This window comes from Carcharhinus amblyrhynchos, chromosome 22, assembly GCF_965287045.1.
Source record: "Carcharhinus amblyrhynchos chromosome 22, sCarAmb.v2.hapA, whole genome shotgun sequence".
Taxonomy (NCBI): domain Eukaryota; kingdom Metazoa; phylum Chordata; class Chondrichthyes; order Carcharhiniformes; family Carcharhinidae; genus Carcharhinus; species Carcharhinus amblyrhynchos.
In genome coordinates this window covers 47,745,560-47,771,946 of record NC_137345.1, presented here as the reverse complement: position 1 = coordinate 47,771,946, position 26,387 = coordinate 47,745,560, and the positions used below count along the sequence as shown (strand labels likewise).

At 40.4% G+C, this 26,387-nt stretch overlaps 1 protein-coding gene across 1 annotated transcript; it reads left to right on the top strand.

Moving 5' to 3' along the window:
* Positions 1–3,798: 3,798 nt before the first annotated feature.
* On the top strand, positions 3,799–25,720 carry tmem183a (transmembrane protein 183A). The gene is made up of 8 exons (XM_080210284.1): positions 3,799–4,011; positions 7,060–7,149; positions 12,059–12,226; positions 14,863–15,019; positions 18,621–18,801; positions 19,658–19,738; positions 20,820–20,975; positions 22,309–25,720. Exons 1-8 carry the CDS (start codon positions 3,951–3,953, stop codon positions 22,492–22,494), a joined length of 1,080 nt encoding a protein of 359 aa, XP_080066410.1. The 5' UTR covers positions 3,799–3,950; the 3' UTR covers positions 22,495–25,720.
* The last annotated feature ends 667 nt before the right edge of the window (positions 25,721–26,387 follow it).

The window sequence follows — 26,387 nt, the reverse complement described above, 5'->3', positions numbered from 1 at the left end:
AGCTAAAGTCAAACACTGCCCTATTCCGCACTAGCTTGCCTTTATGACTCAGTAGCACTCCTTGACAAAGAACTTGCCAAAGGAACTATCAGAATAACACGAAGAAAACCTTCATGAAATGTTTCTTCCAAAGTATTAAGACCTATTTGTGCTGCTTGTTTCATCAGGTCACCAACTCCAAATCATCAATGTAAACTGTAAATAATTGCGGTCCCAATACTGACCTTTGATTCACACCATTCATCATTGATTGCCAACCAAAAAAACACCCATTTACCCTCTGCCTTTACTTTCTTAACCAATCCTCTCTCCATGCTAACACAATACCTGTAACACCATGCACCTTTATCTTATGCAGCAACCTTTTGTGCAGCACCTTGGCAAATGCCTTCTGGAAATCCAGATACACCACCTTGGTTGGGCCTTGACATTGCCCTGAGGAACTCCTGCAGAGATGTTCTAGAGTAAAGACTGATCTCCAACAACAATAACCATCTTCCTTTTTGGGCTAAGTATGAGTTCAATCATTGGACGGTTTCTCCGATTCCCATTGTCTTCAGTTTTGCTGGGGCTTCTTGATAAAAATGATGAGTGTCGAGAAAGTGGAAATTGGAATATCCAAATCTGCTACTTGAACCCATCAGAGAGCTTTTCTTTCACTCTGACTTCACTTTCAGGGCCTCTATACTAGCATAAAACCTGTTACATCTCTAATGTTCTCCAATTTTGGACAGATGTTGCCTGACCTGTTGAATATTTCTAACATTTTCAGTTTTTATTTCATATAGTCCAAAGATGTGCAGATTAGATGGTTCGGCTGTGCTAAATTGCCCCTTTGTGTCCAAGGATGTGTAGGTTAGGTGGATTAGCTATGGAATTACGAGGCTAGGGTGGGAGAGAGGGCCTGGGAATGATACTCTGATAGAGTCAGCGCAGACCCGATGGGCCGAATGGCCTCTTTCTGCACAGTAGGGATTCTGCGATTTCCAGCAGCTGCAATGTTTTATCAATTAACATATTTGCATCATCAAAAATATCTGGCAGTCATTATTTTCATGTGTATTTATCTTAGCAAACGAACCACAACTTCATTGGGCATACCAATACTGTCAATCTGTTGTGCCAAAAATTTGCTGAAGAACTCTTCATAGGCTGCATTATTTAAATTATCTTCCATACCATAACTCTGCCATGCAAGCAATCAGAGATTCCTTTAAGAGCTTAGCGTGAATATGGTTTGCTTTACTGATTTCTGCAAACCAACTTACAGTTTCAACAACAGGAGCGACAACTGCACATATTCAACACTGTTAACATCATAACATGTCCAAAAGTGTTTTACAGAGTATTATGAAGGGGCTTGAAATGGTGTATCCTGAGAGTCTGTTTTACCTGGTTAGGAATCTAGGAACAAGAATCAGAATACGTTAAGCTTGCCAACTGTGCTTACATATATTCCTGACATTTCTTCACATGATACTCCCCCTATCCACTAGCCATTTGTTGGTCAACACCTCCATCCTAGTGGTGCACTGCCTTTTACACCAATTGGAAACAAAAAAGACTTATTAAAGTTCTATTTATTAGTGTCACAAGTGGGCTTACATTAACACTGTAATGAAGTTACTGTGAAAATCCCCTAGTTGCCACACTCCGGTGCCTGTTACAGTACACTGAGGGAGAATTTATCATGACCAATGCACCTAACCAACACGTCTTTCGAACTGCGGGTGGAAACCGGAGCACCCGGAGGAAACCCATGCAGACACGGGGAGAATGTGCAGATTCCAAGGACAGTGACCCAAGCCGGGAATCGAACCCAGGTCTTTGGCGCTGTGAGGCAGCAGTGCTAAGCACTGTGCCACCCTGCTGCCCTACGCAGTTGGATTATGCTTGACAGTGAACCAAACAAACCTTCTCACCCCTTCTGGCCTATTTTCAATATTTTTATGTCTGTTGAAGAGAATTATTCAAAGAAAATGACAAAATAATCATTTTTTAATGTCCTAATGATTTTTCTCTGAGTTCTTCTGGTTCATTTATGAGAAGTGGGAGCCACTAGCTAGGCCAACATTTATGGCAAGTTTGGCCAGAGCAGAGTCCAGAAGATTGGTCTCTGATCCCGATGACTCAGGTTATCTTAATAATACTTACAGATTACTGAAAGTTCTAGGTAGAGTGGAGTGGACAAGACGCTTTCATTTGCAAATAGAAGACAAGATGCTTTCATTAGAGAATAGAATCCGAGAGTACAGCCTCAGAGTAAAGGAACATCTTTTAGAATCAAAATGAGGGGGAATTTTTCAGTCAGAGGGTGGTGACTCTGTGAAATTCATTGCCACAGAAGGCTGTGGAGGCTTTAAAAACACTCTGTCTTAAATCTTCTCATTGAGTGTATTTAAGACAGAGAGAGATAGGTTCTTGATTGGTAAGGGGATCAAAGGGGAAAAGGTGGGAGAATGGGGTTGAGAAACATATCAGCCATGATTGAGTGACAGAGCATTCTGAATGGGCTGATTGGCCTAATTCTGCTCCTATATCTTATATTCTTATTATCCTGGAGGCTTGGAAACTGTGGTATATATTGGGGGGCGGGGGAGACAGGGAAGGAGGCAATTAGGATTGAGGTGAGGAGAGTCCATATATGCGTGGGTTAGGTTGATTGGCCTTCAGGGTGGAATTTTTCCATTCCACTGCCAAAGGAAATGTAGCAGGCAGGAGCCTGACAATGCAAAGGTTTGTTGACCTCGGGTGGGATTTTCCAGCCTTGGGGTGAGCATAGCCAGAAAATCCCACCCTTATTGTCAGGGGGATTAGCAGGGTGAATATGTGGGTTTACAGAGATAGGGCCTCAGAGGGAAGGTTGCTGTAAGTTACAAAGCCAATGGACCTGGCAAATCCAGATCCATTCCTTGCTTACTCCAAAAACCAAATTCAAAATCCAATTCAAGATCCCCCTACAAGGGAAGCAAACAAGTAAAATAAAATTTATTTATTAGTGTCACAAGTAGGCTTATGTTAACATTTACATTAATTACTGTGAAATTCCCCTATGTTGCCACATTTCGGCACCTGTTCAGGTCACCAGCATGTCTTTCAGAATGGGAGGAAACTGGAGCACCCAGAAGAAACCCATGCAGACACGGGAAGAACATGCAAACACCACATGGACAGTGAGCCAAGGTGGGAATCAAACCGGGTTCCTGGTGCTCTGAAGCAGCTGTGCTAACTAACTACCGTGCCAACAGGTGGAGCAGATAGTATCAACCCAAAATAAATGCCTGACCACATAAAAACCACGAGAGCAGTGTCCGCAACTGCCCAAGCCCAACAGTGCCGCCAAGACTGCTGTGCTGCCCAAGGTCCAAGCTGACAAGATTCAGTCAAGCAGCACAGAGTTTCACAGTGCCAGGGATTCGGGTTTGATTCCCAGCTTGGGTCACTGCCTGTGTGGAGTTTGCACGCTCTCCCTGTATCTGCGTGGGTTTCCTCCCACAGTCTGAAAGATGTGTTGTTTAGACACATTGGCCTTGATAAATTTTCCCTTGGTGTACCTGAACAGGCACCAGAATGTGGCGAATCGGGGATTTTCATAGTAACTTCATTGCAGTGTTAATATAAGCCCACTGTGACAATAATAAACAAATCTAGGTTTTAATGAGGTATTGCAGCTCCTTTTGGGTTGGTTCAGGTGCTACATCAATGCAGCAGCTGCTGCTGTGGGCCTGTCCCTTTAATGGGCGGGGCCAGGAGCGGTGCGCGCAGGCGCGCTGGCGCTGGCGCGGGGGCTGCCGGGAGGAGGCTCAGTTCCAATATGGCTGAAGACCCCGGGGGAGTGACTCTGATTCACTCAATCACCTTCTCTCCTCCTCTCCTTTCTCCGGGCGGCTCTCCAACATGGAAGAGCTCTCGATAGCGTGTCTCCGTCTCGTGTCCTCGTCGCCGCCGCCATGCCAAAGAAAGGGAACAGAAAACGGCTGAAGTACCGGGGAAACATTTCATCTGAAGCAGGTGGAGAGAGAGAGCGGCGAGAGGGGCAACCGAACCTGCTGGCAGGAGAGAGGGTTCAACCGAACCTGCTGGCGGGAGAGAGGGTTCAACCGAACCTGCTGGCGGGAGAGAGGGTTCAACCGAACCTGCTGGCAGGGGGTGGGGGGGGGGGAGGGGTTCAACCGAACCTGCTGGCGGGGGGCGGGGGAGGGAGGGGTTCAACCGAACCTGCTGGCGGGGGGCGGGGGAGGGAGGGGTTCAACCGAACCTGCTGGCGGGGGAGGGAGGGGTTCAACCGAACCTGCTGGCGGGGGAGGGAGGGGTTCAACCGAACCTGCTGGCGGGGGAGGGAGGGGTTCAACCGAACCTGCTGGCGGGGGAGGGAGGGGTTCAACCGAACCTGCTGGCGGAGGGGAGGGGCAGGGGGAGGGGCGGGGTGGGGGGAGGGGGGCGGGGGAGGGGGCAGGGGGGAGGGGGTTGAATTGAACATCATTGAGGAAGATTGCATCATATAAGTTGCATTGAATATATGCCTGTATTCCGGGTGTTAGAGAAACAGCGCTCTATGTCCTGAGCTATTGTCACGTGTGTCGGTAATTTGAGAGCTGTTGTCAATTATGCATGTTTAAATAAGTATTAACTTATTTTTAACATTACACAGCTTCAAAACAACAAAAATGGTGTTTGGTTGGGTAACCATATGCAAAATGCCAACCCTAGCCGGAGTAACTATGCTTAAATCATCCCTTAGTGTGAGGGGGACTAGCAGATTAATACATGAGATTACAGGTGTCCTCGGTGCAATCATTGTTGGTGCAGGCTCGGTGGGCCAAATGGTCTCATTCTGTACTGTAGGAATTCTCAAGGTAGGATTTTATGGCCTCACTCGAGACCTGAAATTCCCGCCTGAGGTTAACGGACATTTCCGTTGTTGTCTGATTCCGTGATGGGTGGGGCAGTAGAATTCCGGCACGTACGTTTCTCAATGTCATTCTCCTACCTTCTCCTGTAACCTTTGATCCCCTTACCGATCAAGAACCTGTCTATCTCTAACTTAAATGCACTCAATGCCCTGCCCTCCAAAGCCTTCTGTAGCAATGAATTCCATGGATTCACCATCCTCTGCCTGAAGAAATGTCTCCTCTTGTCTCATCCATTTTCAATAGGCATGCAGGAGGGGAGGTGTTGCATGGTAGCAATATTTTCATTGCAATTTATGCCGAGAGATACTCTAGAGTGAAGCCTGTTCGTAGCAATGTACGAATACACTCCACTGATCAAACCTTCAGGGAAGCTTAACCTCCTCTTCAGGGATGTAAAATGCAGTGAGTGTGCGAAACTTGTAGTGGAAATAGATGTGCTGGAAATACTCAGCCACGTTTATTATGGAGAGAATTAATAGTGGTTGTGAGCAGGAATCCAATGGCAAAGAAAGTATGAGCAGTGAAGGCTTCTGCTTTGAATGAAAAGATGGACCTAAGAGGAGCTGCAAATGGCACAAAACACAATTTGGCTTACATTAGCACTGCAATGAAGTCACTGTGAAAATCCCTTTGTCACACTCCAGTCCCTATTGCTATCTGGGAGTGATAAAAGGGAAAAGTGGTTCTATCCTCCTGTTGTCTACCTTATCACAGAGCTTTCTGTTTGTTCCTTATCCAACTTTGCCTGTCACAATTGTTACAAAGCAGAAGGAGGCCATTTGACCCATCATGTGTGCACTGGCTGTCTGAGCATTCCCCCTAATGCCATTCTTCTGCCTTTTCCCCATAATCCTGCAAATCGTTTTTCAAATAATCATCTTTATTCCCTCTTGAATGCCCCCATTCAACCTGTTCCACCGTGCTTAGGCTGTGCATTCTTGCTCCCAACCACTTACTACATGAAAAAGGCTTTACTCCTTTCACTTTTGCTTTGTTTCCAGTTACTTTAAATCTGCGCCTTGTTCTCAATCCTTCTGTGAGAAAAAACAGTGTCTTCCTATTTACTCTATCCAGACCCCTCATCATTTTGAATACTTCCATCAAATCTCCTAACCATCTTCTCTCCTAGCAAAAGAGTCCCACCTTCTCCAATTTTAACTCATAACTGAAATTCCTCATACCTGGAACCATTTTCATGAATCTTTTATTCCATGAGCTATAACCTTTCACAAGTGTTGTGCACCACTGTATCTAATTCCTTTTGGACATATTTCTATTACGTTTCTAATTTTTCTCTGTTCTGATCAAAGGCCTGAAATGTTAATTTTGTTTCTCTTGCCACAGATGTTACCTGAGCTGTTGATTACTTCAAACACTTTGCTTAATGTAAGGAAGGTGAAACTACAACAATTTGAGCTCCTGCCAAGCTCTGTATCCAAAAGTCCCAGGTTAAATCTGGTGTTGTGAGACATCTTACTGTGCTTACCCCAATTCAACACTGGAATCTCCACATCCAAAAGTCCCAGCCATCTATCACTCCCTTGCTGGCCCACACTGACTCCTGATCCTTTTGCACTCAATAATTAAAAATCCTAATCTCTTGTTTTCAGATTCTGTGTATCTCTCTAATTTTATAACCCTAACCCCACAATCCTCTGATATTTCTGTGCTTTGACCTCTCATAAATCTCCAGCTTTCTCTGATGGCTGTGTCGTCAGTTACCTCTGACCAAAGCTTTGGAATTCCCTAATCTTCTCTCTAACACTGCTTTTTCTTAAGGCAGTCTAAACCCACCTCTATTTAAGCTTGTGGTGACCTAATTGCTCCTTATGAGGCATGGTATCAAATTTTGTGTGAAATGAGTTTGGGAAGTGTATCTCAATTTCAAGTGCTTGTATGCAGAAGAAAGAAGTGCAGGATTTGTGGAAGAACCATACATGTTGAGATTTGGGAACATGCAATGATTTTTCTGATTCTTGCTTTGTAAGTAGAAAAATAGTTTTTGTTAGGCTTCTGTGTGTATTCGACAGTGCAAAGAACCATCACACGTTGCAAACCCATTGTATTGGCAGCTGATAATATTTGATTTAACCTTTCAGTTTCATATTTACTATTGTTTAAACCTTTAACCTTGTTTATCTTTCAGTTACTGTGGCAGATTATGCCGATTCAGATCCAGCTATCGTGAAGACTGGTAGAGTAAAGAAAGCTGTAGCGAATGCAATTCAGAAAGAAGGTTGGTGTGTCTGAATATTATTTAAGATTTTGCTAGCTTTTACTTTCTCTTAATCCCTAGCTTAAGGCTCCTAGCCATGTTCTGCCACTAATTATTACATTTTATCTTGATCAATAACTTTCACTTTTTGAGTTTAAAAATCCACAGGCAAATAAGCTGCTTGGTTGTTGACTTCATTTATTTATTTATTTATTTATTTGTGTCACGAGTAGTTACTGTGAAAATCCCCTAGTCGCCACATTCTGGCACCTGTTCGGGTACACCAAGGGAGAATTTAGCATGGCCAGTGCACCTAACTAGCATGTCTTCAGGACTGTGGGAGGTAACTGAGACACCTGGGGGGAACCCACACTAAACACGGAGAAAATGCAGACTGTGCAAAGAGAGTGACCCAAGTCAGGATTTGAACCCAGGTTCCTGGCACTGTGAGGCAGCAGTGCTAACCACTGTGCCATGAAGTCGGCTCTTTATGCCTGCTCTGCCATTCAGTCAGATTGTGGCTGATTTCTTCCTAGACTCAAATCCACCTTCCTTGACCCTAATAATCACATTTTAATTTGACGTTTTTAACTTTCCTTTGTACTATGGTTTTGTTTGGGCTGTTCCCCTTCCTTTTGGGTAGCTGCCCCTTTTACTTTGTTCTGATTTAACTTTAGTTTGTTTATTTGGTTTGACCTTCCACCCATATCCCTTTCTCCTATTTTTTGTTAGAAATATATCCATCTCCTTCTTGAAACCATTCAATGATTCAGACTCCACTGTGCTATGGGGCACCGAGTTCCACAAATTCACCACCCTCTGTGAGAAGTAGTTCATCCTCATTTCAGTTTTAAATTTACCGCCTTTCAACCTATACATGTGACCTCTTGTTCATGAATTGCAGAAAGCAAGTATTGCAGGTGCAGCATGTATTGGAAAAGATAAATAGATTTTGGCATTTATTGCAAAAAGATTGGAGTATAAAAATAGATGTTGTTGCAATTATATAGGGTGTTAATGAGACCACATCTGGAGAAGTGTCTTTTTGGTCATCTCAGTTGAGGAAGGAAGTGGCATTGGAGGCAGTTCAGAGGAGATTCACCAGATTGATTCCAGGGATGAAAGGGTAGGCGTATGAGGAGAGATTAAACAGTTTGGGCTTGTACCCGCTAGAGTTTAGAAGGATGAGGGGGAACCTGATTGAGGTATTTGGAATGTTAAAAGGGATTGGGAGTAAATGTAGACCAAATGTTTCCTCTTACGAGGCAGTCTAGAACAAGAGGTCAAACTGCGCCCAGTTTGAATCTATTTTCTCCTTGGATTTCTCCTTTCGAGTGCTTAATGTGCAACAATGAACAAAGCACTGGGCCTATACCATTTGAGAGAAGATCCATTTTTCTACCTGCAAGTGAATGAATGAAATGCCTATCATTTTGTGTCCAGTTCTGCTGATGCATGCACACTAGGAGTGTCGTAGCCAGAAAGGAAGAACTTTTTACTTATATAGCATTATTGCAAACTCAAGATGCTACAAAGCATTTTGTTTGCCAGAGAAGCATTTTTTTGAAATGTTAACCATGGTAAGTAAGAAAACATGGGAACCAGCCTACCCGTAAAAAACGTCCAACAGCAATGAGAAGAATAACCAGATAAAAGTTGGAGTGTTATGGTAAGGTTATATAAGGCATTGGTGAGGCTGAATTTAGAGTATTATGTACAGTTTTGGTCACCTAGTTACAGGAAAGATGTAAATAAGGTTGAAAGAGTGCAGAGAAGGTTTGTGAGGATGTTGCCGGGACTTGAGAAGCTGAGTTACAGAGAGATTGAACAGGTTAGGACTTTATTCCCTGGAGCGTAGAAGAATGAGGGGAGATTTGATCGCGGTGTGTAAGATTTTGATGGGTATAGATAGTGAATGCAAGCAGGCTTTTTCCACTGAGGCTAGGGGAGAAAAAAACCAGACGGCATGTGTTATAAGACCCTTGTCAGACCCCACTTGGAGTACTGTGCACAGTTCTGGTCGCCTCCCTACAGGAAGGATGTGGAAGCTATTGAGATGGTGCAGAGGAGATTTACAAGGATGTTGCCTGGATTGGGAGGCATGCCTTATAAAGGTAGGTTGAGGGAGCTAGGTTTCTTCTCCTGGAGAGAAAAAGGTTGAGAGGCGACCTGATAGAGGTTTATAAGATGTTGAGAGGTATAGACAGGGTGGATTCTCGGAGGCTATTTCCCAGGGCTGAAATGGTCGCTAGTAGAGGACACAGATTTAAGGTGTGGGGAGCAGGTACAGAAGAGATGTCAGGGGTAAGTTTTTCACTGAGGGTGGTGAGTGAGTGGAATCGGCTGCCATTGGTGGTGGTGGAGGCAAACTCGCTGAGGTCTTTTAAAAGACTTCTGGATGAGCACATGGGATTTAATGGGATTGGGAGTTATAGATAGTTCTGTGGCCTGGTAAGTATGGATATGATCGGTGCAACTTGTGGGCCGAAGGGCCTGTTCGTGCTATAGTGTTCTATGTTCTATTGTTAAGGGTGAAAGGAGAAAAGTTTAAAGGGAATATTGTGTTGGGGGTGGGGGGGCTTCTTCACGTAGAGTGAGGGGAGTGTGGAATGAGCTGCCGGATAAAGTGGTAAATGCGGGGTCACTCTTAACGTTCAAGAAAAACTTGGATGGGCTCATGGATGAGAGGGGTGTGGAGGGATATGGCCCAAGTGCAGGTCAATGGGACTAGGCAAAAAATGGTTTGGCACAGACAAGAAGGCCAAAAGGTCTGTTTCTGAGCTGTAATTTTTTATGGTTCAGATAACATTTTGATGTTGGTTGACAAATATGTTGACCAAAGCACTGGACAAACTCCCTTTTCCTTGTGTAGTGCAATTCTTAAAAAAAAACCTATCTGTATCATCTAGGGTCATGGTTTATATCTAATGCAAAATGTCAGCACCTTCAGCAATGCAATAGTCTGTGTTGTGCTGAAGTCGATCTAAATGATGGATTGCGTTTGAACTCATGACTTTGACTTGGCCGGAAATGCTGCCATTGAATCATTGTTAATTGATCTGATTCCACAATTTGTTTAATGCTGTTTCAAATGAATTCCACTGTTGTATTTAAGCTGATTAAAGTTCTGTAAGAGTAGCTTGTCCTCCCATTGGGATAATAAGACCGGAGTTTCCTGGTATAGGGCACAATAGGTTTGAGCATGTATCCTGCTATTTGTGGAGCAGGGTATTTAGTATGCTGCAATTTATGGTAAATTAAGTTTACCTGGATAATCTCAAATGTTTTGCCAGATATACGCCCTTCTGGTTAAGTAAAACTTAATAGTCTTTGTAGATCCTAACCTTTTGTGGCCTCGTCAATAATAACTTCATGGTTAGTATTGGATGGAAAGTCACCTGGAAATAGCATGTGCAGTAAACTTGGGCGTTACAGTGGCGCAGTGGTTAGCACTGCTGCCTCACAGCACTAGGGACCCAGGTTCAATTCCAGCCTTGGATGACTGTGAAGTTTGCATGTTCTCCCCATGTCTGCCTGTATTTACTTCAGCTTCCTCCCACTGTAGGTTAGATGGATTGGCCATGTTAAATTTCCCCATAGTGTCCCACAATGTGCAGGTTAGGGGGCTTAGTGGGGTAATTGGATAGGGCCTGGGTAGGATGCTCTGTCAAAGGATCGGTGCAGATTTGATGGGCCAAATGGCCTCTTCCTGCAGCGATTCAGATTTCAAATGTGGTTTTGAAACTGCTATTTCATTAGAACATTTCCAAAGCAGGATCAGTGTGGTGGGTGTTATGGATGCACTCTTTTCAGTGATGTGCTCATCTTAGATTTCCTTTAATCAGCATTTATAATGAAATAACAGTTGAGCGATCTTGTCAGAGTCTAGTTTATGGTTATTGCTTTGGATTCAATAGAAGTTAAATGTACACTGACTAAAAGTTTCTAAGGACTTGTGCATCTTAATGCTGACTAGTCTTGATTGCAAAAATGTTACCCTAATCGATTGTAAACCCCCTCAAGTCCATGTATTGTAGTGGCTGAATGTTTTACCAGATTTCACTTCGTATGGAAGAGTTGGCTTACAGAGGTATCTTCAGAATTTTCATTATACACAAGATTGGCTCTGTGAAACTAAATCTAGCATGGAACCATACTGTCTCTGGCAAAAGTTTTACTTGCAGTGGTATGTAACCCAATTTTAAAGCAGCTAGATTTTACCTGGAAATACCTTAACACCAGGTTAAAGCCCAACACGGCTTTAACCAGGATTGAGACTATTTACTGTATCCACCCCAGTCCAACACCAGCATTTCCACATCATGAAAATGTTACAATGATTTATAAAGTACAAATTTACAAGTTTCTTGATTTTATTTTGCAAGTTTGGTAACTGGTTATTGTGTAACATTGCATTTTAAATAGTTTTTTAATGGAGAAAAACAATCCATTCTGGATTATTTATGTAATTAGTATTGATTCTTGTATAAAATTAGGTTTATTTAAACTATTATCCATGTTCTTTGAAAACATTGTACACAAGCCAGTGTCTTTTTAACATGTAATATCCTTAATTTGTCTTTTATAATGTTTGACCCATGACTGACCTATAACCTGTGGAATTTTTACAGCTTTGGTGCTATATTTTCGAGATTCTCTTTTCAGACTGAACTCTGGGTAAGAGGGGGTGTCATCTAGATTTGAAATGCTTAGGGGCTTTATGGAGTTCAAATGGATACAACTTGGTAATTTGCATACTGTCTTTATACATCCATGAAATTTTGGTGACACCAGTAGCTTGAATTATATCAGTTGTATGTTTAAAAACATTTCTCATGAAATATAATCTGTTTTGGTTAAACCTTTCAGAATTAAAGCTTTGTAAGCTTAATGATAAGCAAACACTGACCATTTAGTGGTTTTATTTTAGTAAAGTTGCTGTGTGGTTTGGAAGCGTCTCAAGTCCCTGTGACAGAAGAGGCTCTTTGCTCTGTTCCTGAGGATCATTTGGACTGCGACAGCAGTGATGAAGTAGATGCTGATGGCCACTCAAGTGAGTTGAAGGTTTCTAGGAAAAAGAAAAGCAAAAGACAACAAGGTAATTCACTCTTAATAGCACAACAAAAAAATTATCAATGTGCCTGGAAGGTTTTCCATGACTCGAAGTTAACTTGTGTCTTTTTTACTTGTAATTATGTGGTGAGGAACCAATAATTTTTTGATTTAAAGTAGATATTTGAAAACCCAGTTACCCACAAGGGAATAAAGCCACAGGTTCACAATTTAAACAAACAAAATAAACTTTACAGGGAAAAGTAAACAATCTGCAACATCCATGTTCAGAATTAACAGACAAACTGTTGTTGAACACACCACCATTGCACATTAAATGGCAGATGCAGTCAAAATAGATCCATGGATTTCTCAACCATTGTCTCAAAATCTCATTAAACTCTGTCTCCTTGCATGGAATTCCAACTCTCCACTTTCAACAATCTAGCTTCTGAATTCCCATAAAAATCCTTTCAACTTGCCTTAATGTCTACTGTGTGCCGGATTGCTCAATATCCTCTCTTGAGACTGTATTCCATAGGATTCACAAAACCAAATTCCCATCTTATTCCCAACACGCTTCCAAGTCTTTTGCAGGCTGCTAGCTTCACTAAGCTGGCATTGCCCCTGGGTTTTCTCTGAATTTCCTGGTTGCACCACTCCAGATGGCTCCCAGGGTTTCTGTGTCCTGGCACAAAACCAGTGACCTGTCTACCTTCTCAGATCTCCAGATTTTCTGAACCCTAACTGCCTGGATCCTGCTAACATCTCAGTTACACAGACAAAATTGGAGCCCTCAACTGCACCACTTGCTCCCAGAGCTGCTGCTTTTCCTCACTACCGAAACTTGCTAACAGCAACCCCATTTCGGTAAGGAGTCCCTTGCCCCTCTGCAAAGGTACTTGGATAATTTAAACCAGAGAACCTTCTTAAGCTACATCTGTCTCCTTGACAATGTAGCCTTTCAGGGGTAACTGATACTTTTAAACTAGTTCAGTTATAACTCCCATTAAAAATGAACAATTCACTGAAGTGCATTCCTGGTGTGCGTGTGCACACACAGCTAAGTAAGCCCATCTGCTGTTTAAGGACCCTATCTTTTTAGTTGAAAACCCCTTATGTCGTCAAGACCTTAGGCTTTTGGTGTAATAGATTCCATGGTGCTTTAGATGCATTTATAAAAGCTAATTATTGCAGATGCTGGAATCTGAAACCAAAAGAGAAATGATCTGAAACCAAATGAATCATGCACTTATCCTATTTTCTACAATGAAACTTTAATTTTCCCAGAACTAAAAAATACTTTTCAAATATTAACATGAGTGCTGAATTAGGTAGAAATTCGTCAGTGTGTCATTCATCCAGCAAATGACTGCGGATGCTGGAATCTGAAACCAAAAGAGAAAATATTGAAAAATCTCAGTAGGTCAGGCAAAGGGTCATCTGGACTCAACGTCAGCTCTTTTCTCTCCTTCCACGTAGTGTACCGCTATTTAAAAGGAATTTTAAACTCAGCTGCCTAAAGATGCCTGCTGCACTACTGTGTACATTGCGTGAATTGTATTTACCTGGTCGTCCTCCGAGTGAGTTGGTCTCCTTCCCTCTAGTTCATGCAACACACTTGAGTAAGCACAAGACAATTGCATGTAAGAGGCAGTCTTTTTTCACACAGCTGAGGATATCAGTCTGTGAAGTACAAGAGTTAACATCTCTCTAGCTACCCAACCAGCTCTGAAAACCCTCTTCATATGTTGTGTAAAGTGTATCTACTAAATAATAATTACACAAATAACCTGTCTAACTTCTCCTTGATTAACTACCTCCAAATTTCATAGTTTAGCTCCAGACCTTCCCAAGGATAGCTTATTTACCCAAATGTGACTGACATCAATTCTATAATTGAGTTAGTTGATCTCTCTGCTTATATTTGTTACGCTTATCACTAAAGTTATACATTAATCACTCATGGTTGATTTTTGAGTCACGTATTTCCTTACCAATAAGACATCTGAAATGAAATATAATTAATTTCCCCCTTGCTAGCAGGCAGCTGCCTACATTTCCATCTCCCCTTGTACCTGGACAGCCTGTTGTCACATTGACCACTAATGGTTTATACAGTTCACTTGATTAACTCTTCTCCGTGTCAAATACCTCCAAATCCCAGCTGTGTTTATTATAATGGCTGATATCTGTCAATATTGTTGAGAATTCTTGGCATCTGGGAGTTAACGGCTATACAATCACACAAGCAGAACCTGTGCATTTGACACAATTCTAGAATCCTGGTGTTGCATAATTTGGAATTCTCAGATGCTTTAATCTCTCTCCCTCAAAAAGTATAAAAAATACTCCATGGGTATGCTTGCTATCCATTGGGTATTCTCCACAAGTCTGGTATCATGTTGAAATTCTTGTCAGGCTTCAGGAAAACTATTGAACAAAAATGATCCTTTGGTACAGGAACTGAATCATCTTAAACTCTGAGCAACTGTCAGCTACAATTGAAATGCAGCCTGAAGAAGTTAAACTCTGATCTTATCCAAGGCAAAATTTATGTTTTAAACATACATGCGCATCTTTATGAAAAGAGAATTTTATGCTGTAGTGTGCTGCTACAATTTCACTGAATAATTTTCTACTTGCTGGAATGAGATGGTGTTTTCTTCCTCTTTCTAATAGAGAATGCAGAGGACTGTGGACAACAGTACCCCATAGATATTTGGTTGTTTCTAGCATCCTACATACGACCTGAGGATGTGGCGAAGTTTGCTCTAATTTGTAAAAATGCCTGGACTGTTACCTGTACTGCTGCTTTTTGGACCAGGTTATACAGGAGGTGAGACGCTTTGACTATTTTTTGCTCTGTCAACTATTTCCAGTTGTAGGGAATGATTTTGGAATTTTTTTTAGAGATAGTAAAGGACTTGTGGATTTGCTTTTTATGAAAGGAATCTGTGCATCTTTTCTGAGCAGCACACATACCCATTCACTAAAGACTCTCTCAAAACAAATGAAGTGGAATTTTCAAGTACGTTTGCAAATTGTCTGCCTTAGTTTTTATTTGCACTTCAAGTACTTGGAATCATAAGCGCAGCCACAGAATGGGGCATCTGCTCACTGTCATTCCACCACTTTCCGAGCATCGACAATATAACTAGGAGCAGGAATAGACCATCTGGCCCCATGAGCCTGCTCTGCCATTCGATAAGGTCATGGCTGATCTTTTCATGGACTCGCTCCACTTGCCTGCCTGCTCACCATAACCCTTAATTCCTTTACTGTTCAAAAATTTATCTTTCCTTGCCTTAGAAACATTCAATGAGGCAGCCTCAACTCCTCCAGAGGCAGGGAATTCCACAACCCTTTGGGTGAAGAAGTTCCTCCTCAACTCAGTCCTAAACCTGCTTCCCCTTATTTTGAGGTCTTGCCCCCTAGTTCTAGTTTCACCTCCCAGTGGAAATAACCTCTACTTCAAAGCTGATACCAAGATGATGATTTCTCAATTACATACTGGCAAAATTGAAGTTGTTGCATTTATTTCTCTTCCCTTCCCCTGCAAGCCAAACCTTGCTGCTTCCTTAACGCCAGTCCTTTCCATCGTTGTGAACTCATTTGAACAAATCTGAGAGAAACTGCAATTCTGGTTCCTTAGTTGAGTTTGAAATCCCATTCATTACAAGTGCTCACCACCACCATCGCAATTTTACCGGTCTCCAGTACTTTATCCAATATTGCCATGTCACACCTGGATTCAATTTTTCTATCTGCTCCTCACCCCTCCCCAAATTTCAGCTCATTCAAAATGCCACCACATGCATTCCACTGAGCATTAACTGCCATGTGAACTCATGCCTCCCCAGCTCTGTGGCCTTCCATACCATCTGTAAAAACATAGATAAGTTATAGCAAAGAAGGCAGTAGCCTGGGCCACCTTGTCCACGCCAGCTGAAGGACACCCAGGTACCCTTTCTAATCCCACCTTCCTGCACCTGGCCCATAGTCCTGTAGTTTACAACACTTAAGGTGCAGACCCAGGTACTTTTTAAGAGATTAGGATCTTTGTCTCCACTATCAACTTGGGCATCAAATTCCAGACACTCGCCACTCTGCGGAAAAGAAGTTCTTCCTTGTGTCCACTGATTCTAGAATTCTTCGCTAAGGGAAACAGTTTTGTCATGTCCACTTTATCTCTTCCCCTCGTAGTTTTGTGCAGCTCTAAGTCACCCCTCAATCTTCTCTGTTCCAAGGAAAATAGCCCCCACCTATCCAATCTCTCCTCATGGGTACACTTTTCTAGCCCTGGCAACATTCTTGTAAATCTCTTCTGTGTAGTGTCCAGAGCAATTGCATCCTTTCTCTAATATGGAAGGACATCAGTATCAGATCCATGATATGACGCAGAGGGTATATAACCCACGTCAAAAACCCTCCATGATTTAGTTTGGTCATCAGGAAGCCTCACTCTTTGCTGAGGACAGCAGTTGCTATTTTCTATTCCTGTGATGCTTACATTTATGATCAAAAACCATAGAAACCCACAGTGCAGAGGGAGGCCGTTTGGCCCATCGAGTCTGCACCGACAGCAATCCCACCCAGCCCCTATTCCCATAATCCATATATTTACCCTGCTACTCCCTCTAACCTAAGCATCCTAGGTCGTTAAGGAGCAGTTCATTGTGGCCAATCAACCTAACTTTGGATTGTGGGAGGAAACTGGAGCGTCTAGAGGAAACCCACACAATTGAGGCAGCAGTGCTAACCGCTGTGCCACCGTACTGCCCTCATTTCATTGATACTTGGACCTTTTTGGTTGCTTTTCTTTGCTCTTTCTGAAGGAATAACACCCCTATGATTACTGGACCAGACCGAATGTCATATCGCAAGTTAAGAAATGCTCTGCTGTAAATTGAGACAAAGCTTTTTAAATCTTATATTTTCAACTGTTCTCTTAAGATTAAGTGCTCGAGGTTTGGGAATGTACAACTTTTGATGTGCGTACAAACTGGTCTTTTTGGTGCCAAAATTCTCTGAACTTCCTAAAGCTTGCAGCTTTGAACTTCATAACTTGCATTCTGAATATGCTTAAATTCTGTATTGATTGCTTGCAAGCAATCTTTATCCAGTTCTTTATTGAAATGTACCAGCTGAATTGACTGAGACTTATAACAGTATGTTCACCCAGCTTGGAGCAGGATGTTTGCTGTGCGGGTTTAAATGGTTTACTGTGATCATTGGTACCCTGTATTCTAAAGCTGCTCAGAACTCTCTGGTAGTAGCATGGAGCATTTTCTTGTATCTAATATTCCTTATAAACTGGAGTATACAATCTAATCTAGTTAGTTTTTTCCAATGTAGAGTTGGTCAGAAGTATAACCATTTATCTACTAGGCAGAAACAAAGCTTTTTTCATTAATTGTCAGGGCAATTAAACTTTTCTACGTTTACACTTCTGTCCCTTGAAAGTGACTAAATATTGATCGGTTCTTCATTTCTGCTACCAGCTGAATTCAGTTCAGTTTGATTGAGCTCACTTGCTGATTGGATAACCAACATGTACACCGAGTTGGGTAACAGATATCTACTTTGCACTTTCATTACTCGTTATACTTTTTTAAGAAGAGATGTTCATTTAAACCTCTTCTTTACATCAAAGCTCTGTTTCTAACCATTTTAAGTATTGGGAATACACACTAAATCATTAGTAATTTGGGAAATTGAGTTTAAAAAGTCATTTACACACTTCGGTCATGAGCAAGATCTTGCTTGGTGTGGGTTTTGGCTAATTTGGTTTCTGGTTATGGAAATGGTTAAACATTTTAGTCATCCTAAATTCTTGATCTGTTCAGGAACTAAATTGTACTATTTGGTGAGACCCATAAATTGCAAACTACGTGGGGGCTGCAGCCATCTTTTAACAGGTCTCCTTATGTTCAAAATGATCATTGTAACTTCTATGTACAAAAGAAATCCAGTCAAATGGAATGTTCTTCAATGTCCATCATGGCAGAGAAATAGCTCTAGCACTGGGTTAGAGCTGTACAAGCATTCTTTCCCAGAGATAGAACAGCTCCTTTGCTGCTGGAGCATTGGGTAATGAGTGCTCTGTATTCTGCAAAAGCCACTTGTTTCACAAAGCCTGCTGCCACCTTGTGCAGGCATGTGTTTCCTTTGTTCTAGGCTGTAAAAGGGATTGGTGTGTTGAAAGCTGTTTTTGGTTAATCGTTTGCAAGTGTCTGTGGTTTGAGTGCTTCTAACACATTTTACCATTCAAGTTATTTGGGCCTATTGGGTGTCTTTGCTTGCAGCCATCCGTTTTTGGGAGTGTCTGTTTTTATAGGTATCATCATACATGCACATTAAGAATCTACTTTTTAAACATGAGTCCATCTTGGAGTCATTTTGCTGTGGTTTTATTTGATTGTTCTATTAATATGCAGGTACTACTGTTCAGACGTGTACTTGCCTGTACGTTTGCAACGTGAAGTCATAGGAAGGTTGGGTTCACTGCGTGCCTGTGTGATCCGTTCTCTGTACCATATGTATGAACCATTTCGCGCTCGTATATCAGAAAAACCTGCGATTCCTGAGTCTACTCCAAACACATTACAGAACTGTAGCGTAAGTAGAAGCTTAATCCTTTACTTTCCATTGTATAGACCAGTAAATTTTGGTTAAATTAGAAGTCTTTGAATTTTGTTTTAAAATCACAAGCAAAGTTCTCTTGATTGGGTTAACTTTACACAATATTGTGAAATGCAGATTTCCCCAATTTTCATGATGTACGCAGTTACAGAAATGACATAATTTTGTTTTTGAAAACTTTATTAAAAGCTGATTTACTGGAAAAGTTATTAGTGCAGCAAAATGGATGATTTTTGGTGTTGCACTGCAAAAATTATGAAGTGAGTTCTGGATTTGGCTGTCACTGCCCCCATACTAAGCATAAAAATCTATTGTGGATGAAGTGCATGGTGAGATGCATTGAAAACTTGCACTGAGCGATTGCTTTTGCAAATGCAGTTAGCACTAAGCTTTGATTATTTAATTGAATTTGCTATTTTAAAGTATGGTTTTTTTTTTTAAATTACACATTTCCTAAAACTTGCATTCGCAGAATGGCAGATGGAGATTTCTATTTTGGAATTGAAGGTTTGTTGAAATTTGATTAAAATGTGTTGAAGTCGGTTTGTGTTTTGATTTTTCATGTAGGGCTACTTTTGTAGTAAAGGAGACAAAAAAATTAAATTCTTCTGACTACAAAAACATGTTTGCTAATTCACAAAAACTATCCGTGGAAATGTGCAAATCGATATTTGCAGTGATTACACCTGTTAATGAAAGACATGTTTGCAAACTGTTGCACAGCCATTGAAGCTGCGAGCTTTCATTCTTACCTGTCCACTGAAATAAATCAGCACTGATTTTTGTGTGTAAATAATGTGAGGCTGAGCATTTTTGTATGTTCTGTTTCTAGTGCTTGCTCTACTGGTGCAAGAAGGGAAGTGGAAATAGATCAGACCAAAGATGGGAGTTTAACTACAAATTCAGAAAGCAGGTGTGCCATTGAAGTTTGTGCTTATTGTTTTGTTCTAAAGATGGTGTCATTTCATTTGTTGAGTTCTTGGCTGTCATAGCAGTGCTTACTTCAGAATCTTCAGGATATTAGATTATGAAACTATTTTGAAGCTGCATTTCCACTTACTAATTAAAAGTCTGAATCATTATGGCATGGTCCCAGATATTAGGGAGTGATAGAATGTAATCTTGTTTAATTTCAAATTTCTAACGGCAGCTACATCGTTCTTCGGCAGTGTCAAACAGACTCCAGCTTCCTCCAGGAGAGCAACTTGGAGAACTGGGGATACCTTGTAGTGATGGGAAGAGCCAAAGTTTGATCATGGAATTAACAGAATTACTGGCTGTACAGAAGTCCGCTGAAGCATGAAAGCCCCCTAATTTAGTTCTGCTTAACTTTGTAGCTTCTGTTCTCATTCTACCTTTATTATCCTGTTCTTGTGTATAAATCCTCAACTGTGTTTTGTTAACTTCAAATAGATATTTTAAGTACTTTACCCAGCTCCTCAGGTCTGCAAGTTTATGTGGGGAGTGAGTACCTGAGGTACTAAGAGATACAACACATTTGACCTTGGCTGGGATAACGGGCCCTATTATTGTCCTTGTCACCACTGGACTTTGGAGATAAAAATTGGTTAGGATTTCCATTTCAGAGCATTATCCAGATGTCCTTACTGGAAGACATGCATTAAGACTTGGCTCTAACATCCCTCAGAACCCAGTAGCCTCTAAATGTTCATTGTTAAGGCTGCTATGAGTAATGGGCCCTTGGACAACTTACTGTGGGATGATTACCTGTGAATCTCTAATGTAGCAAGACGTTCGCACCTTAACGAGAAGCAAACAGAAATTTGCCAGAAGGTTTAAATATTTAATCATTGGTAAGCTTTAAGAGCAGTACTATTTCCTAGTTAAATATTTCAAAACGTTTTGGTTTTATGTTCCAAAATTTGTTGTCAAAGCTTTGTTGTGTTACAGTAAATGATTTGAGGTTTGTATTGGAAGCACCTTTGGTTTTAAATTGCTCAATATAGGTATCTGTTTCAATTTGTGCCCTTCAGTCTCCCAAGTTAAAGAACGGCTCTCGAAATGGGCTTCAGTTTCCAAGACAATATGAACAAGTACACAAGAACCCTGACCAGGACTGTTACTTGTTGCAGATCACCACACTCAATTTCATCTTCACGCCAGTGGTTATGGGAATGACTCTAGCATTGGTAAGAGTGAAACTGAATGTTCCAAAGGTGAACTTGAAAGCAAAATAGCACACGTGATGATGAACTCTTTTACATTAAGAATTGGTTTTGTTTCTTCCTCTATCTCTTGTTAAATTACCAAGTGAATTGATCACATGTTCAAGAATAATTTAGGGAAGGGAAATCGGAGGAAAATGTTCACCTTCCAATTTAACCTTGTCCTTCTAAAACTCCCAAGTCATTGTAACTTAATTCTGTTTTCTCAGGATTACGGGATAACTGGAAAAATATCAAATTCCTATAGATCGTTCAGATGCAGTTGAAAATGATTGGCTCATTCTGAATTTTAAAATGTTTTGCTTACTGTGAGGGATTTATTTCTCTATGGATTCTCTCTTTGCGCTACATGTCTTAAACTTAAGATATCCTTTTAAAAAAACATCGTTTTATCAAAATTGGGAGATTTGGTAACTGAACTGGGCAAATGCCTTAATTATTTAAATTGTTTACCATAATATCCTATTTAATTGTTAACGGGCAATGTCGAAACATACCCGAGTGTTCAAAACAATTAACTATGTTACTGATTAGCAGCTTAATGATAAGATAGATCTGGAATCAATGAGTTAGGCATTGAGTATGGCAGCTAAATGCTTTTGTGCACGTAAAATAAAACTTGTTCCCCAGACTGACCTCTCAAAGAATCTCATGATTATAAGAATCAGATACTTCAGTTACCCCAATTAGTTATGGATATCTAGTTACAGCAGACAAAAGATATGAGGCTGCGGTATTGCCGTTAGAACTGCTTGCAGTGTTTCAATATAAAATTGGACTAGTTGGAAAGGGTTACCTTTCTATTTAACCCTTGCGTAAAGTGGTTCAAAGTTGTTTTGTTTAAACTGGCTTCCACTATTGGGTATTGTAAAATGATTATCTATGAATAAGACAGTTTGGTACTTTATTCTGTTGTGGAAAAAGTCTAGTGTGCATGATGTTTTTTAACTTATGGAATGGACAGGGTCAAAATTCTCCATATAATTTGAGGTTCCTTATTTATATTAGACTTGCTATCCCTAATTTAAATGGTTCATTCAAATAGAAGGAAGCAGAGGGTTCTTCAAGCTAACTTCTATGTTACTCATGAGAAAGAAGAGGTGGTGGAAACCCTAATCTCAACCCTTGTGTTTTTTTTGTTCTGAAGGAATGATCAGAATTTATTACAAAGCTACTCTTATTACGTAGCAGATTACATGGGTGCTTTTCTTGTATTACAACAGCAACTGCGCTTCAAAGATAATCATGAGTTGTGAAAATCTTTGTAGATCACAAGCCCTTTCCTTTTCTCCTGCAGTTTACAATAAGTGTGAGCACCGATATGAGACACCACCGTGTCAGGATGCTGTTTCAAGACTCTCCGCTTCCACATGGGAAGAAGCCGAAAAAGGACCAAGGACTTCAGGTTATCCTGGACCCTGTACATAGTGTGCGTTTACTGGACTGGTGGCATCCACAGTACCCCTTTTCTGCCAACATTTAATACTATTTTCCTTTGGAGCAACATAATGTGAAACTGAGAGACAAAAGTTGGGCACTGGAAAGTGCTTTGCATGGTAGATGTGGAAGCTGAGTTCAGTTTTTAGAGCAATGATTTATGGAATTTTGAAATTCATATCATCCTGTTATGTCAAAGGTAGGATTAGCAACTGAAGTGTAGAAGTTGGGAGCTGAAATGTTAACACTATTTGGAACCTGAAATCCAAGAAACAGGGAAAATCAATCTCATCTCTGAATGGAATTTATTATGAAGACAGTGCTCAACATTGCAACGTTATCCTCTTATTTTATATTTTTCAGAATGCCTGTTGGAGATGTGGTGTAAATTAGTTTTCTCTTGGAATTCTCTCATAAGAAATTGTCTCAAACACTTGCAGCGATGTCCAGTGTGTTGGATTGTTGCTTGCACACAGTTAGGATGCACTCTCACAATAGGTTGAGTTTCTTTAGTCTGAATGGCAACCAATATAGAATGTTCTTTTTGTAATATGTTTCCACTAAAGATAGTTATAAAATAGGTTTGCAGCACGATCTAGAAATAGTGCTTTGTTATTGCTAAGAAATTTAGCTCGGATTAAAAATCACATTGTGTCCAGATGATAAAAAATTAGTGTTCCCAGCTAGTTTATTCCCCAGAAAATATTTGTAGAGAATACTGATTTGAAATTTAACATATTTTGCCCTTACCTCTCCACTACTATAATTCTAAAATGTCAGAAATTGAATAAAATGAAATCAAGTCTTGGCTTTCGTTTGGTGTAATTTGAGGCACGTGTTTACCAGACTATACTGAGATTGGGGATGCTAACTTGGTCATAAACCAGAAGGATGTAAACTTGGAACATGCCCACTCAGAATCTCTGGGCCATTATGATGATAAGTCTGTGGAAATCCATTTTAATTGCTATGTGGTAATTTGAAAAATAGTCTTAGCATATTTTTTGTAGATGGTGAGGTGGTGACATTATCTTCATTGACCTTCTCGCAAAACAGTTAAATGCAAACATTTTACTTGCTGTCACTGGGTAGGAATTGCAGCGAGTGACTGCTGTATGAGACATGCTGATTTTTATTAAATTCTTCCAGAATTTAAAATGGTTGCTCTTCTAAGTTGAGTCTTGTTTCTGTTGCTTGGTGCATTTCATTGTTTATTCAGGAAAATCTATCGAACAGCATTTGTTGTGATTTTGTTTTCACTACTTAACCTCAGTTCTCTAAAGACACAGTGGGAGATTGAACATTCTGATGCTCTAACCTGGAATGTTTTCTGACATGCTGCTTGAATGAAGTAAAATAATTTAAATTCCAAGTTAGCATCACACTTCTCAGCAGGATCGAATACTGAGTTGAATTATGTAATTCGAAGATAATTGTTGAATACAATATCATGGGTGCAGATGAGTCTCATGCTTCTGGTTGGTAAATTTGAATACAGCAGGTCACTGCTTTCTAAAGCAAAACTGATTTTATGCACAGAATAATTTCAGCTTGCACGGGTCTCGTAACATAAATATTTCAGTGAAGCCTGAAGCTTATGCAAAGGAATATTTTTCCCCCAAATGGACACTTAATGTGTGAAAATGTAAGAGTTGAAGTATTTTGTTATTGGTGTTCTAGCCAATGTAGTTTGTGCTTGTGTTCTAAAAGCTCTTTCTCATTAAATAAGCATTCACACAGTATGATGACAGTTTTGATTTGTGGACAGATTAAAAATGTAGTCGTCCCAAAGCAGAGTGGAATGTGCACAAAAATCCTGACGTGGTATTTAAGCCTGTACTTAAATATGCAGATTTTCTCAGTTTAGAAGAAACTATTTGGTTATTGCTGTATTTTACCTAAATGAACTTGTACCTAAAATTACTGCACTAATTGTAATGACTTGGTTTGGATTCCACTTTCTAATGTGACTCATTTGTCCTATACTGCATAGGTATGTAAATGAAAAGTTCTTGAATAGAAAAATCGGTATCAATTTTACGTTTAACTGGCATCTCTTAACAAATTGAAGTGTTGCAATTTTCATTTGGGAAAGATTGTAGATTAAAACTGAAAAAATTGAAAACTGCTTAAATTCTGGTGGATCCATAGAATCCCACAGTGCAGAATTTCCTTCCAGCAAAACAGTTCCTATATTATCTTCTTCTGTTTTTACTCAAAACAGAAACTTGATTTAATTGAAATGTGGGTGTTCTCCAGAGTGGGGCAAGGCACAGGTTCCAAATAATTTGGACAATTCCACTTGCATTGAAATTTTATTTTGTTAGAGGTGAGAGCCAGACCCTCAAGTGTATGCTCAGTATTGAAACAAGTTCTCTAAATAATAGTTCACATGGAAATTGTTTCCTCCAAGAAACCAATTGGCTTTGATGAGATGCCCTTAAGATTTTCCCAATCCAGTTTTTTTAGCTTGAGTAGGAAGACTGTCAAACATTTAATAATTAAGAATCAAGCTTTTTTAGTCATATGCTGGCTATGTTGTCATGCATTAATTGCAAGAGGGGACATATTGATACATTTTCCATTATTCTGAATTCCAGTTTTCTCTGCCAAGTCATTTGCATTAGGACTTGCCAATTATATAACTATAAAATACTCCACAATTTTCCTTCAAAGTGATGGGAAGCCATTGGAGGAAGTCTGATCAGATATACCTGTAAATAGAATCGTTGAAAGTTAATTTAATACTTACGCCCACTTAAAATTAAAAATTGCACCCTCTTTTAGAAATTGCTTTCTTGATGAGTAAGCTTGTTGAGATTTAAAGTTTAATGCATTCTAGTGAGTAGTAAATAGAGTGTGGATAAAATAGTGGTGTGGACCAAAAGTGCACCACTATTGGACCTCTAATAATGCAGCAAGACCTACTTACAAGGCAGAAATCCATGAATTGTATTCCAAGCTGCTCAATAACTTGCTGTTGTCCTGTTGAAATATCACTCAGATGTACCGAAACATATCCTGGCTCCTTCAACTGGACTCGAGTAAATGTTTAGCTTGATGTAGGTTGACAATTAGTGAGCATGATTGCCTGAAATAATTTTTTTGGATTTTTTTTTCATAATCTCATTCTGACTCATTTTTTCAAAAAAAAACTTGAATTTTTCAAGAGTGGAAATACTTCTGTGCAAAACTAAAAGCATTTTCAGATGGAATGGATTGTTTGTTCTGTACAAATTCATGAGCCCAATAAAGTTTGCGTGAAAGTTTGATTCTTTTGTCTTTGCTATTAAATCTTTCAATGCAACTCAAAATAGAGCATTATGCAACAGCTGGACCAAAAGCAGTCCCAATTCTCCTCCTCAGAAACCTGTCTGAAGACACCACAACACGTGTGACCTCAGTGTCTCCTGCAGATGCCCTCAACAGTGATCTGCAAGTTTACAGATCCCATTACGTTTAAAATACTGTAAAGTAGAAGTTGTTGAATAAGCATTTTATCACTTACTGACAGTGATCTCTAGATGGCAGCCTGTTACTGTTTCAAACACTGTCTTGGCTCAGATTAAACAATATTATTCAGCACGTGTTCTACACATCTGGCTGAAATTCAGTTTCATTGTCACTTTGAGCTGTCCTCTAAAATCTTTCAATAAACAATATTGTTTGCCTATACAACAAAGGATGGCGTGATGGTACAGTGGTTAGCAGGGCTGCCTCTCAATGCCATAGCTCATGTTCAATTCCGATCTCAGGTGACTGTGGAATTTGCACTTTCGGGTTCCCTGGTTTCTTCCCACATGCAAAGATGTTCAGGTGAGGTAGATTAGCCATGAGATCATGGGGGTGCAGTGGGGAGGGTGGTAACCTGGGTCAGATGCTTTTTCAGAGGCTTGGTGCAGACTTGATGGGCTGAATGGCCTTCTGCACTGTAGGGGT

Excerpts from the sequence above, each read along its gene's own strand:
- tmem183a (XM_080210284.1), top strand. The coding sequence starts at position 3,951 with ATGCCAAAGAAAGGGAACAGAAAACGGCTGAAGTACCGGGGAAACATT. Across the intron at positions 4,012-7,059 it reads AAACATTTCATCTGAAGCAG|TTACTGTGGCAGATTATGCC; the intron begins GTGGAGAGAGAG and ends TTTATCTTTCAG. Across the intron at positions 18,802-19,657 it reads ACACATTACAGAACTGTAGC|TGCTTGCTCTACTGGTGCAA; the intron begins GTAAGTAGAAGC and ends TTCTGTTTCTAG.